This window comes from Salminus brasiliensis, chromosome 5 (genome assembly GCF_030463535.1).
Source record: "Salminus brasiliensis chromosome 5, fSalBra1.hap2, whole genome shotgun sequence".
NCBI lineage: Eukaryota > Metazoa > Chordata > Actinopteri > Characiformes > Bryconidae > Salminus > Salminus brasiliensis.
Genome location: NC_132882.1, coordinates 8,463,735 through 8,479,010, shown reverse-complemented (window position 1 = coordinate 8,479,010; position 15,276 = coordinate 8,463,735). Strand labels below are relative to the sequence as shown.

Genomic DNA, 15,276 nt, shown 5'->3' with positions numbered 1-15,276 from the left:
ATTTTTAAGTTTTGCTGGCATGTCTGATAGGATATTAAAAATGTTCAGTGTTCAATATTTTTAAATTGTAGGTTTAAACTAGTTTTTTCCTTTAAAAGGCTATTTCATTTATGCAATGGTGGCAGAATTATATATATATATATATATACACATAGTAAGACATTATATATATCAGTATCAGTATTCAATATTTGGTCTTTAGCCAAATGTTACATTTTGATCGGTTCTGTTTGGCGGTGAAAACACAGCTGTTACTGACATTAATAATCGCTAGCTGCGCTTTATGGTTATGAGAACACAGTATTGTTTATTTTTTTGGAATATTAATATTTTGTTTCTATTTATTACATCCTGGCTATTTGCATATTTCTTTTCATGTTTTACACTGCTGCTGGGCACTGCAGCAGAAATACTTGCCTGATATTTTAGCACAATTTTGTTTTGTTTTTAAAAAATGTTTTAAAATTTATTACTTTAAGAGAAGATCATACTTTATTAACCAAAGTGTAGAAATTTTCAAATGAGTCTTAATTTTGAATTCCATTTATTTATTTATTAAGTTCTATTTAAATCTTCAGTGATATATACTACTACTATCTTTTTTTTTTTTTTTTACTATTTCTGGTATCAGACATCCCTACCAACACCTCTCTGAGACACTTTCTGCTGCTTTTCTCCTTTATTTAATTTCTCACTGTATGTATATAATAAATATGGGACCTGTGTAGCAAATAATAATACAAATATTAGTGATTTTTTGAGCGTCCATTTCCAGAGCTCTTCTTATTTGTGGACATCATTCAGTACTTGGACTAGTTAATCAGAGCATGAGCTTTATATATTTATTAAGAGATATCCGATGCTGCAGGTGGATCTATACAATGCCTGGGAGAACCAAGGAGACAAATCTGGAAAAAAAAAAAAATCTGTGTTCTTCTAACGTATTAAGATATTTTTTTTATGCTTTAGGTGTTTAAGGCTTTTGCAAAAAAATGCAAATATATACATAGTAAGACATTATTACTAGATATCTTCACTCACGCATAAAAACCTTGCATCTCCATTGTTGTTGTTTTTCACTTGTTTTTACACCGACTTGGTTTTATTTAAGTTATATGGTCATGGTGTTTTTGTTTGGCGGAAAATCAAATATTTTATTTTCCTTTTTTATTTCGCATCATATTGACTTTTTATTTTACTTTTACATTTTCCTTCTTTTTTGTAAATGAATTATTATTTTTAAAGTTTTGCTGGCATGTCTGATAGGATATTAATCTATACATAGTAATAACACTTGATTACTAGATATCTTCAGTGACACATAGAAACCTTGCATCTCCATTGTTGTTGCTTTTCACTTGTTTTTACACCGACCGGCCACTTTATTAATACCACCCTCTTGTTTCTACACCATTATATCAGCTCCACTTTCCACATAGGAGCACTCTATAACTCTATATCTGTACTTCTATAATAATAGACTACAGTCCATGTGTTTCTCTGGTTGTCTGTAATTAGAGAACTGTGCAGCGCTGCTATACGGGAAGTGGAACCGATTGAATGAACAATGAGTGTAGAAAAAATGAGGTGGTACTAATGAAGAGGCCAAACGCTGTATATAATGCATACTGGGCATGTGAATATGACCCCTGACGTGCTGATGTGTGTATTTTTGTGAAGGTATGTGTGTATATGTGTTGAAGCAGGACAAGAACAAGACGTATGCGGCTCAGACATACGGCTCAACGATTCTCTTCGGTCTAACGCGGCCATACACACTTTCAACCAAACACACACATACACACACACATACAATGACCAATGTTTCAACCCACTGCCATTCTGTTTATAACACAAATCTCAGCTTAAACAAGGTCGGTCTGACTGGGCACAAATAACACTTATAGCAGCATGCATGAGCTATTTCTGCCTCCAGCTGGGGCTACTGATTTAAGCCAGTATGAGTGACACTGCCACAGACAGCTGCAGCGTACACACACACACACACACGTACAGGACAGGCTCTTATGTCAACATACATAACTCCTCTGTACTTAACCTGTAATCACATGAAAATAACCCATTTGGTGCAGTGGCTCTATATAGGTACCCTTTTCAAAGCTTAAGGCTTTGAAAAAGCATCGTGAACATCAGAGCCTATGTGGTACACAAACCTGCACCCCAGCACTGATCGAGGAATCATGACTGATGACATAAGACTGCTTGAAACAGAACGCAGTTACGGACATCTCTGCTAATGCAAAGCGCAGCTATGTCTGCTACACACAGCACAGGCCTAAACACACACTACGAGGCTCCTTGACAAACCCAGCGTCAACATACCTTTCTTGTTGGGAGGAACAACTGAAAGACAAGAAATGCAGTGGATTCGTAACTGAATAAGCTCTTAATAACAGGGTTAAAGCGACCACTGGCCATGCTATGCTTAAAACAATTCATAAAAACGTCCATCCTGGCCTCTGGAGTTTAGCAACGTTAGAGCAAACTAGGAAACTCATGAGGCTTTCCATGTGTAAAGCTACCACTAGAGCTGCCCTCCAACGCTCTATCAATTAACAAATGATATGGCATTGTGCAGCCCTAGCCACTCCAGTCATGTACATTCACCGATATCTGTTCAGAATAACGTCATACAGCATGACTACACTTCCTTAGCTCAGTTACAAAAGGACAAAAAGATACACTGGCAATTAGGGCTGAGATGGCCTGGATAGCAGAGAATTAGCTTCATCACCAACATCATCTTAAACAGGGTACAAAGGCTGGTTCACAAAGTGAAGTCTACCCTGAGGCAGTGCGCTGAATGAAACTATTATTCAAAAGTGCAGACTGACTGATTCTCTTTCATTCTTCCTCTCACTCTCATTTGGTCTCAGTGCAGCAAGGCCATCTGTGATTCTGTCTTCTCGTTCATTTGGATGAAATTAAAGGCAACGTCCTGGCGTCAGACCCACGCTTTTGTTTTTAATTAAAGTCGTCTAGCTCGTATAACGCAGCACGCTGGTGGACGTCGCTCTCTCACCGTCTGTCTGGGACTTGCTGAGGAAGATCGTGCTGGCCCGCGGGTGGTCAGATGGGTTGTACTCCATGTTCAGCTCTGAGAAAGAGAGAAGATTAGAGATTAGAATTAAGAATTACACATATACTTACGAACAGGAACAGATGTTCGTAATGAAATACAGCAACTCATTTTTCATTTTTCACATTTCATTTTGATTGAACATTTTTCAATTGCTGGACGAGTGTTGTAGCCGAAGAACCCAGTGCTCTACAGTCCACTGTGCTGAACTTCAGATCTGACCTTGGAACCGTGTAAACTACAACAATATATATTCTTGGTACCGACATTTCCCTATCTCTCTAACATGATTAACATCTCTACAAAATCTGCTAAAATCCACAAGCATAAATATAATTGTGTTTTTACGATGTTCATACGCGAGTCCTGCGTCTACAGCTCCCACTGATGATCTATAAAGTCCGCCCAACCCACCATTCACCCATCTATCTATTCAACCCTTCATCCATCCCCCCTTCAATCCATCTAACCATTCACCCTAGCATACTTCCCTCCATTCAACCAGTCATTCATTCATCTATCCAACCCACCAACTCCCCCTTCACCCAACCCTTCATCCAGCCCACCCCCCCATCGAACCCACCATCCATGCAACTCTTCATCCAACATTCCATCCATCCATCCACACCGTCCTTCTATTTAACCCTTCATCTATTCCTTCCTTCATCAAACCCACCATACATTCGTCTATCTATCCATTCAATCCACCATCCACCTCGATGCATCTCTCCAACCAGTCATCCATCCAACCATTCCTCCATCCAGTCATCCATCCATCCAAACATCTATCCCACCATTCCTGTTCCTATACTTCTCCTGCAACTAACGTTTCCTTTGTTTATCAATAGTCTACGTGTCCTCCATCTCTCTATCCAACCATACCTTAAACCATCCCTCCAACCACCCCTCCATCCAGTCATCCACCCATCCATCCAATCATCTATCCCACCATTCTTGTTCTTACACTTCTCCTGCAACTAAAGTTTCCTTTGTTTATCAATAGCCGACATGTCCTCCATCTCTCTATCCAACCACGCCTCCATCCATCCCTTCAACCATCCCTCCCTCTCTCTAACCATCCCTCTCACCAACCATTCCTCTCTCCCTCAAATCTACCTTAAGGTTTGTGGAGACTTGCTTATTTGTCATTTCTTGTGGTCTGAGATCAAGGTTTTTAAAATGGATCTTGTTCCCCCTTGCAGTAAGTGTCTCGACTCCTCTGTAAAAGACTGCACCCCACATGTTGGTCCACTGCTGAACTGCAGAAAGTACACACTTCCGTTTCACACTGACAGAAAACACAGAAGCACAGCGAAAGCTTCAATTCCATAGACAAGCAACACCCAAACTAGTCTGAGGGCAGATTTTAATGAAGTAAAGGGGACAAAGACAAAGCCTCTGAAACTGCTGCCAGAGACCTATTAAATATAACAGGAGTAGTAATGGAAATAACACACAGTACCATGAGAAATATCTGAACAAGTCTCTCAGATATCTGTGGCCAGAACCACACTGATTGTTTTTGAGAGAAACGTAGGAAAGCACTGGTCAACCGGGAGCCAAAGCACTGACTTATTGGACTAGATGCAGAGTTATGAGGTGAGGAGAGCCATTATGGAATTAGAGCAAGAAATGGAGAGCTGTGGTCAGAGCGTTGCCTCTAGCTAAAGTGTAGTTACACAGTATGCACACTGGGTGGCGCATGTCTTCAGCAGAAGCTTACGGTCTCTAATGACATGATCATTTCATTTATTGTTTATGAATAATAATACTAAATATTGTTTGTCAAAAGCATTAAAACATGTCGTCACTTTCCTGCTGTAAATTATTTAATTAAGAAAGAAAAGCACCAGCACAGGTTTGATTAACATATTATAATGATATAATATCATATCATTCATATTACATAATAGTTATATGCTGATGTATTGGGTATGTTTTGCCCAAATACTGAATCTGAACCTGCTGTTAAAAGCACAGCTTTAAACCTGTTTGACCCAAAGCTGGTTTAAACGCCCGGCAGTGTGATTGTGAGAGCTAGGGGTGAGGTCAGCACAGGGGTATAAAATCTGTGGGCCCAAGGGAGCACCGTTACAGCTACTACGGTCACGGATATGTGCATGACAGAACCGAGTTAGTCCACGCAGGCTGCAACAGTCTGGTCACACTGACAGATGAGCTCGTGCTCGTTTCTGTTAAAAGCATTAAAAACTGCTCTGGTGTCTCGGCACGTTTCGGACCGCGGGTCTGAAGGGAACTCTGGAACAGCTTCATCATTCTGCTGAAAGCTCTGATAGGCAGCTGCTCAGTGAAGGACTCAATTGTGTGCACTGATTGTGTAATCTCCGCGATTTCTTCACCCTGCACCCACACCCACTGTGCACCCACAGAACCATGATGTCATCCGCTCAGGACAGGAAGGGAAAGGATGGAGGCACGCCTCGAAGAGAGAAGCAGCGTGGAAACGGAGGAAACGCAGGCTTTTCCTTTAGAAAGCTCTGCAGGAACACGGTTAGCGCTAAGCAGTGGCTGCAGCTGTGTTTACTACTCATAACGAAGGCCTCCGCCTTTAAACCACACACAACACACACACACACACACACCCAACACACACACACACACACACACACACACACACACACACACACACACACACACACACACACACACACACACCAGCCACCACCTCCCATTACTACCACCACTACCAACAACTACTACTACCACCACCACCACCACCACCACCAACTACCACCACCAACAACAACAACTACCATTACTACCATCATCTCCAACAACTACTACTACAACTACCACCACCACCAACAACCACCACAACCAACAACTACTATTACTACCATCACCTTCAACAACTACCACCACCACCACCACCATCACCTCCAACAACTACTACTACAACTACCACCACCACCAACTACTACTATTACTACCATCACCTCCAACAACAACCACCACAAACAACAACTACTATTACTACCATCACCTTCATCAACTACCACCACCACCACCATCACCTCCAACAACTACTACTACAACTACCTCCACCACCAACAACCACCACAAACAACTACTATTACTACCATCACCTTCAACAACTACCACCACCACCACCACCATCACCATCACCTCCAACAACTACTACTACAACTACCACCACCACCAACAACCACCAAAACCAACAACTACTATTACTACCAACACCTTCAACAACTACCACCACCACCACCACCATCACCTCCAACAACTACTACTACAACTACCACCACCACCACCACCACAACCTCCAACAACTACTATTACTACTACCACCACCACCACAACCTCCAACAACTACTATTACTACTACCACCAGCACCACCACCTACAACAACTACAACCTTCACATCACCTCCAACAACTATTACCACCACAACCAAATACGTCCACCACCTCGTTTTCCTACTACTAACACCACCTTTAACAACTATTACTACCACCAAAACCTCAAATTACTCATACTACTACCACCACCTACTCCTACTACTGCTACTACTACTACTAATAATATGGAATAACAGAATATGCACTGGCTACACTGGTAACAGGGACTTTTTGAATATTGTTCGTTTTCTCAGCTTAACTATTCTACTTTGCATCTAAACTGAAAAAGATCATATATATATATATATATGACATATATGATCAATACGATCAATTTTCCTCAGATCGTAATTCACACTAAAACAAAAAGCAGCAATGCCCAACACACTGCAATATGTCACAGTAACACGGAAAGAGTCAGTCCTGAAGCCTACAGTGATTCCCACCATTAATACTAACAATCATTACTGGTCAAGTTGTCTATCCCAACCTTCACCCAGTGCACACAGTGTGTGTGTGTGTGTGTGTGTGTGTGTGTGTGTGTGTGTGTGTGTGTGTGTGTGCGTAGCAGTGGGGTTAATGCGCTTTGTTAATGAAATGACAGTCATGATGAGGCGTGGGAGACGCTGAAGCAGAATGGCTGAGAGCAGGAGAGAGAGGCCAGGCCATTGTGCTGAAGGTCTTTTGAAGCAGCGTCTTTTTGTGTGGGAGAGCCACTCAAGGCTCAAAAGAGCGCGAGATCTCTCCACTGAGGAGAACACGGCACAGGAGAGGAGGTGGAGAGCGAGTGAGAGAGTGATGAATAAAAGATGGAGCTCGAATCCATGTAGGAGGGAAAAGACAGACTAAGGAAAGGGCAGAGAGAGAGAGAGAGAGAGAGAGAGAGAGAGAGAGAGAGAGAGAGAGAGAGAGAGAGAGAGAGATTTGTAAACAAGGGCTGCATGCAACAAAGATTTGTAATATCGCAGTATTGTTGGTATAGAAGTAGTAAAATATCGCACGTAATCCCCCCCACACACACATGGACAAAAGTGTTGGGACACCTGCTCATTCATTTTTTTTTTTTTTTTGGGAGAAATATATATATATATATATATATATATATATATATATATATATATATGTGTGTGTGTGTGTGTGTGTGTGTGTTCCGGATCTGCAGTACTGCACCTAATTATTGAGGGTAATAACTGAATAACAGCTCTACACTTCCAGGGTTTCATGTACTGGCTTTAGACCACTGCTGCCGGTCCATTTGTGATTTGGACTTTCCAAAAGGTAATTTAAATAATAAATAAATAAATTAATAAATAAGGAGTAACAGGATTTCTTCTAACACCACATGTATAACAGGTTAAGAGTGCTAAACACACAGTGTATTTAAACAGTCAGAGCTACACCCGCCATGCTCAGCTCTAGCTTCCTCTTAATGAGTGCGGAGTGTAAACTGCTCGACTTTTCCTTCTCTGTGTTTACGATCGGAGCAGGTTCCGCTGTGCTAATGCAGAGCAGAGATGTGGATTAAAGTGCTGGAGATGCTCAAGTGTGTTTACTCCCTGCTTCAACGGGGGATGTATTAAGGGGTCACTCAAATGCCAGACAGAGTCGTGGTAATACACAATTATTAAACTCTGTGTGTGTGTGTGTGTGTGTGTGTGTGTCGGGATCACGCTTCGAAATGAAACGACCCGAGAGCCACAAATGTGGAAAGCTCATCTGACTGAACTGCAGCCACCATTATTACTCAATTAAACCTGATCAACAAATGATATTTGATTAGTTGGCAGTGTGCCAATTTCTTGATGAGCCTGAATATGGTCACGTAAAACCTTGTATCTCCATTTTTAGCAGTTTTCCACTTTTCGATATATACAATCGGAATCTGGCAAGTGATTCCATGACGAATGGACAAATAGAAATGCTCCAAAATGAAGGTTGTTATCTTCTCCCGTAAAGTCCACATTTTGGAGATTTTGTGTGAGGACGTTCACAGGTTCACTGTGGCAGCTCTAGAATATCCCACTAAGTTAGCGGTTTCCACGATGCCACCACCCATTGCCCACTGTCACAGCCATATCAGAATATTATGACCAACCCCTGGTTTGGAACTGCTGTCTAATGAAAAACGTGTCTATCCATTTTTGTCCGTTTTTATTTACATCGTACACTGTGTAGATAACTGGATGAATAGACCAATAGAAATTATTTAAATTACCTCTCTCATTACCTTGACTTCCATTCAGAGTTTTGCCTTTTTCTGTAAAATCACCATTTGTAGATGCATGTTTTTCATTGGACAGCAACAAAATGCACGAGCACACGCGGCTGTAGCAGACTGCAAAATGCTCGCCATGAGCAAAGGAGGTGATCTGACTGATGTCCAAAAGGGAGGAGGGTGGTAGCATCTTTGAAACTTGTAGTGAAGGTGTACCGAGAATGAACTTCTCACGCGTTGAGTGTCTCCCAACAGCATAACAGTGGTGCCCCACGGGCCATTCATGCCAGAGGGGAATGACGACTCCGGTGAGTGGTACAGAGCAATCGACACTCCACTGTGGAGCAGCTACCCTCTATAATGAACACCTCTATATTCCCTCACCTAATACAGCCAGTCCATGCCAGTCAGGTCATTCCCACTATTAGGTAGGTGGTCATAATGTTCTGATATGACTGTGTAAAGCATAAAACAACACAGTAGGTCAAAATCACAACAAGCCCAGACTCTACACTGATAGAGTTCTGGTTCAATCTGAAGTCTGTTTAATCACTTAGGTCCAATCAGCATCCCTGACCTGAATCTCTGCTCTGCCAGCTGTGTCCTGATGTGGGAACGGTTCATTGGGCCTCAGGCTTTTAGCTGCCCTGGGGTACAGCACTGCCCTGGCACCACTGCCAACAGCTGTCATCACTGTATACACACACACACACACACACACACACACACACACACACACACACACACACACACACACACACACTCTCTCTCTTGCAGTTCTACTCAGAGGCACATGCTGCTGTCCAAGAATGGCCCAGATTGATGACCAGGGGGAGGGAGAGAGAGCGCAAACGAGAGCAAGAGAGCGAGAGAGCCCGAGATAGAGCACAAGAGAGTGAGAGAGAGGGGACTGTGTGCCTCTACTGTATCTGCTCTGAGTTTTTGGCTGAGTGTCTCACTCCATCAGCGAGAGGCTCCTGCGGCATCTCCCCTGCACTCCGTGACCCTCAGCGCTGTGTTTAGTAGAGGTCATAAGAGCACAGTGTGGGAGCTCCAGGGAAGGTCCAGTTTTCTGCCGCTGACCAGCTCTGGGCAGGAAAACACTTCTGAGTTCCAGCTTACTTCTGCTCCAGCTTCTGCTCCCGGATCTCTCGCTCAGTGTTTACGTGAACATGCCCTACAATCACTACACCCTTTAAAATGAAGGTGCTACAAAGTGTACACGAATAGTGGTTTCCAACCCTGGTCCTGGGGGGCTTCCAGCCCTGCACATTTTTGTGCTTACCCTGCTCCTGACACACTTGATCCAGCTAGTCAGCTAATTAACAAGCCCACCCTGAGCTGGAAACCACTAAAAAGTGCAGGGAAGGGGGTCCTCCAGGACCAGGGTTGGGAAATCACTGCTTTACATGATGGTAAATATGGTGTAATGCATGCTAATATTAGGCACACGCTGCCATATACAGTACACACTCCATACTGCACACTGCACTGGTGTCTCTCAATGACTTCTGAAGGCCATCATTACATATATCAGGTGGGTGGATTATGGATGGAGCTGAAGTCTGCAAGAATGTACATCTCCAGAGGCAGGGTTTGTGAGCACTGCTCTAAAGACTACGGTATTTAATGCCTGATGAGACCGGATTCTGCTGGTTTTACTCGTACCCTTCGGGCCAGTCCAGAGCAGAAGGTTTTCTAAATTGAGAACAGAGGAGCGAAGGTACATGGTAGAAGCGAGGCTCAGAAGGTTAAGAAGGGCTTTCTATGCATGATTCCTCTCCAGCAGAGTGTGTACGAGCCCAGCCTGGCACACTGTGTCTGAGGGGTTAGTGCTGCTACCTGGATTAAGTCATTTTTTGCTCCCACACTTACCTGCCCTTGCCCTACTTCTTTCTGCATTAGCCATTCCTGGGCTGCAAGGAAGGATTGGTTCTGGATTAAGTGAACCATGCATGATGAGCACACAGTAACTAATCTCTGTAGATAATAACAGTTCTGCACCTACAAAAGGTTTAATACTGACCTAGAAACCAAGGCTTACACCATGTTGTACATGCTTTTAAATATACAAAAGGGAATAGCAGAGTAGAACGGGTTGAGAACACCTTCAGATTAAACCTGGGGTTCCCAAAGTAGACCTCGTTTGATCTCCACTTTTGTTTCAGAGATTATTTTACAAATATCATTCTATGCAAGAACTTCTGGGCCAATACGCCAACAGATCCTAAAACCATGAACTGATCAGGGGTGTAAGAAAAATATTAATCAATATTGCAATTATCTGTAAATAATCTATCTGTAAATAATATTGTTATTGCTTTTTTCCTTCTATTATTTATATTGTGTATATAGAGGTAATTTATCCACGTTTTTGCATCTGAGTTTCCTTGCTGCTGTGACACTAAGACTTTCCCCACTGTGGGACTAATAAAGGATTAGGAATAGTATCTTATCTTATATCAAAAGTATTGCAATATTTGTTTATAATTGTTTTTGCAATACTGTATCGATTCTCATGAATATCGTATTGATTATTAATCAATAATTTACATGTAAAGATGGTGGACAGTGATTCACGTTGAGTTGTGTCTAAACACTGAGCACTAGAGGGCAGCGTTGTGCTCTTTTTTCTGATTCTACTGTTCATATTGGATAAAAAGAAAACGTCTATTTTCTTCAAATTTTATTCATATTGTGGTGTGTTATAAACTATAGAAAGTTTTTCTAAAATGTGATTAAAAGAAAATTATAATAATAATATATATTATGGCCAAATTCTTGCCAATTAATAATAATAATAGAAAATAAATTAAAAAAAAACACCCACACTACAAATTGGCTCAGAATGGCTTAGCTGTCTAATGTGTTACCACAGTGGCCCAATCCTGAGCCATGCTGCTTTGCCATTAGCGACCAGAGCCCCAGAGAGACAATTGGCTGTGCTCTCTCTGGGTGGGACCTGGTGGTTTCCACCAAGCATGTCAGCTGCATAGCAATGCCGTACCCGTGGCAGTTGGAAAAGAGGCCCAATCTACCAAACCCATCCATGTATACAGTGAGTCCAAGAAGTATTTGATCCCTTGCTGATTTTCTTTGTTTGCCCACTAATAAAGACACTATCCTTCTGCACTTTTAATGGTAGATATATTCTAACATGGAGAGACAGAATATCAAGACAAAAATCCAGAATATAATTTTAAAGAATATATTTTAATTAATTTGTATTTCAATGAGGAAAATAAGTATTTGATCCCTCTTGCCAAACACACTCAATACTTAGTGGCAAAGCCTTTGTTTGCAAGCACAGCGGTGAGACGTTTGTTGTAGTTAACCACAAGTTTAGCACACACACCAGGGGGAATTTTGGCCCACTCTTCTTTGCAGATCCTCTCTAAATCATGAAGGTTGGTGGGCTGTCGCTTGGCAACTCTGACCTTCAGCTCCCTCCATAGATTTTCGATCGGATTGAGGTCTGGCGACTGGCTGGGCCACTCCATGACCTTAATGTGATTTTTCTTGAGCCAATCCTTTGTTGCCTTTGCTGTATGTTTAGGGTCGTTATCATGTTGGAAGACCCAACCACGGCCCATTTTCAGATCCCTGGCAGAGGGGAGGAGGTTGTCCCTCAGGATTGTGCGGTACATGGCTCCATCCATCTTCCCAGTGATGCGGTGAAGTAGCCCTGTACCCTTGGCAGAGAAACACCCCCAAAACATTATGCTTCCACCTCCATGCTTGACGGTGGGCACAGTGTTCTTGGGGTCATAGGCAGCATTTTTCTTCCTCCACACATGGCGGGTGGAGTTGAGGCCAAAAAGTTCAATTTTGGTCTCGTCTGACCACAAAACCTTCTCCCAATAACTTGGTTCATCTTTCAAATGATCATTGGCATACTTGAGGCGCGCCTCCACATGTGCTCTCTTCAGCAGGGGTACCTTTCGGGCACTGCAGGATGTGAATCCATTGTTGCGCAAAGTGTTGCCAATTGTTTCCTTGCAAACTGTGGTCCCAGCTGCCTTCAGGTCATTTGCTAACTCCTGCCGAGTGGTTGCAGGACGATTTCTGACTGTTCTCAGCATCATTGCCACCCCACGAGGCGAAATCTTCTTTGGAGCACCGGGCCGAGGTCTGTTGATTGTCATGTTATACTCTTTAAACTTTCTGATAATTGCACCAATAGTTGTTACTTTCACATCCAACACCTTACTAATCTTTTTGTAGCCCATTCCAGCTTTGTGAAGGTCAACAATTCTGACTCTGAGGTCCTGTGACAGCTCTTTGGTTTTACCCATGTTGGAGACTTGAAATCTGTGTGATCTGTCTGATTCTGTGGACAGGTGTTTTTCACACAAGTGATTAGTGAGAACAGGTGGCTTCAGGTCAGGTAACAAGTTGATTGGGAGTGTCTAACTGGTCTGTAAAAGCCAGAACTGCTAATGAATACTAAGGGATCAAATACTTATTTCACTCCATGAAATACAAATCAATTAATATATATTCCTTAGATTTATTTTCTGGATTTTCTTTTTAATATTCTGTCTCTCCATGTAAGAATACATCTACCATTAAAAGTATAGAATGATCATGTCTTTATTAGTGGGCCAACGAAGAAAATCAGCAAGGGATCAAATACTTCTTGGACTCACTGTATGTAAAGAACACTGTATTTTGCACTTCTGGCTGGATGATGGCTACATTTCATTGGCTCTGTACCTGCACTCTGAATCTAATCCAATCTAATCTAATTCACATCCCTAGCTAGAACAGGATGATTATCTAGAACAGAAATAACAATTTTTGATTAGGTTTAGGCTTAGTGTTGAGAGACGAAATATCAGATGGTGACTGTACAGCTGCATATAGGGCAGTTTGAGAGAGAACTGAGTGCTTGATACATCCATGTGATGCAGCTGAAGATACAGCCTTGCAAACTGCTGTCATTTCTCAGAACTGCTAGAAAGCACAGCATTTTCTGTCTGTCAGCTTCTTCAGAGCACTCACTGAAAGTTCTTGCGATTAGACAGAGAGATCCTTTGTTGATAACTGCTGTAGGAATGCGGGGTGGAGAATCACCATGATTTTAAAGCTATTTTTTTTAGATAGAAATGTTCCACAATGCTGCTGTGGTGGTGATGGTGTGGTTTAAAGAGGACGTGAAGAACAAGCTGAACCCCCTTACTGCCTTCCACACAGCCCTTTAAAGCCGCACGCTCCTCCCTCTTCAGCCTGGAGTGGACCAAGTATCTACTACAGGGGTGGTCATCACATAAACAATGACAATGCGACAGATAACACATAGACAGTATTTACACATCTCCACAAAAGGAAATGGAAATGCTAGCAAATCGGAGGCGAGTCCCATGATTAAACCACTGCTGACCCGATGTTATTTGGATAGAAGGCTAGAAGTAGGTGTGGTCCACCAAGCAAAAATCTTCAGCCAAGAGCAGCTTTGTGGTCAAAAACTGAACACTGATGAAGGTCTAGAGGATGACCACTACAAAACCTGTAGCAACAGATGTGCAGGCCACTGTCTTTAATTGTACACCAGCAGAGTAGAGAAGCAACACGTTGGGATTCTAGTAAAGTGGCCAGTACAGAGCAGATCCCTCACCAGTTCGGCTGTGCTTGGCATTAACAGGATTTCCATCAACTACAACAGTTTTGCGCACGTTCCTCAAGATGTTTCTTGCACCATACAGCACTCAGTGTAAGTGGTGTGATCAATGGAGTTATGGGAACTCCACCATCACTCCAGAATAAACCGAATAAACACTAATATCATTCCTACAGAAAGTGGTGGTGGTTCTCCATCACTGTGTTCATCATTAGAACATCTCCAAAGTTCTCCTCTCTCATGGAGTCTAGTGTTATTTAGAGTTCTCCTCAGATCTGGTTTGGTGGTAAATCAGGGCTGAATGATGGTAAATCAGGTGAGCTGCTGCTGCTGCTGCTGCTGCTGCTGATGGAGTTGAACACATCCTCCACGCTGTGCTGGCTGGACTGGGGGGCATCCAGGAGAAACCTGGAGGAACCAAGCTCTGTTCTTCAGACTAGCTCACCGACAAGATCTCACTACTTTCTTTCTTCAGATTGAGAAGCTCTTGTTTCTCCTTTTTACTGGATTTATGTTCACCTGCATCTGTTCTGATGAGATCTGGAGCTTCTACAGTAAACACTCTCTTATTGCTGAGGCTAAGGGTTTTCAATAAGGTGCTTAGGTGCCTAAAACATCTGCGCAGTGTAATGTGAGTGTAGGTGTTTCTAATAAACTGGCAACTTACAGTACTGTGCGTTGCTGTTCATTCCAGTGCTTCACAGAAAAAAGGTATGACGCAAACCCCAGAGTGCAAGACCACTGGAGGGACTGGATGTGCGTGTGTGTGTGTGTGTGTATGTGTGTGTGTGTGTGTCCCTTGCACCCAGACACAGGCTCAACACAGCTAACCCACATGGATTGCTGCTAGCCGTGGGCAACTTCTTTAGATTGAATCATCAGCCCGACGCACACACAGATGCACACATTCCTACACAAACACATGCACATGCACGCGCACACACACACACACACGTGGGA

General features: G+C 42.6%; 1 protein-coding gene across 2 annotated transcripts in view; it reads right to left on the bottom strand.

Moving 5' to 3' along the window:
- The window catches only part of ccny (cyclin Y), an 85,872-nt gene that overhangs the window by 32,518 nt on the left and 38,078 nt on the right, over positions 1–15,276 (bottom strand). Inside the window, exons 2-3 of one of the 2 annotated variants that reach the window (XM_072679345.1) lie at positions 3,044–3,118; positions 2,344–2,364 (exon numbers count right to left, since the gene is read on the bottom strand). In XM_072679345.1, the coding sequence (XP_072535446.1) occupies positions 2,344–2,364; positions 3,044–3,118 (96 nt within the window). The remainder of the gene's footprint in view (positions 1–2,343; positions 2,365–3,043; positions 3,119–15,276) is intronic. The other variant, XM_072679346.1, reaches the window with a different exon arrangement.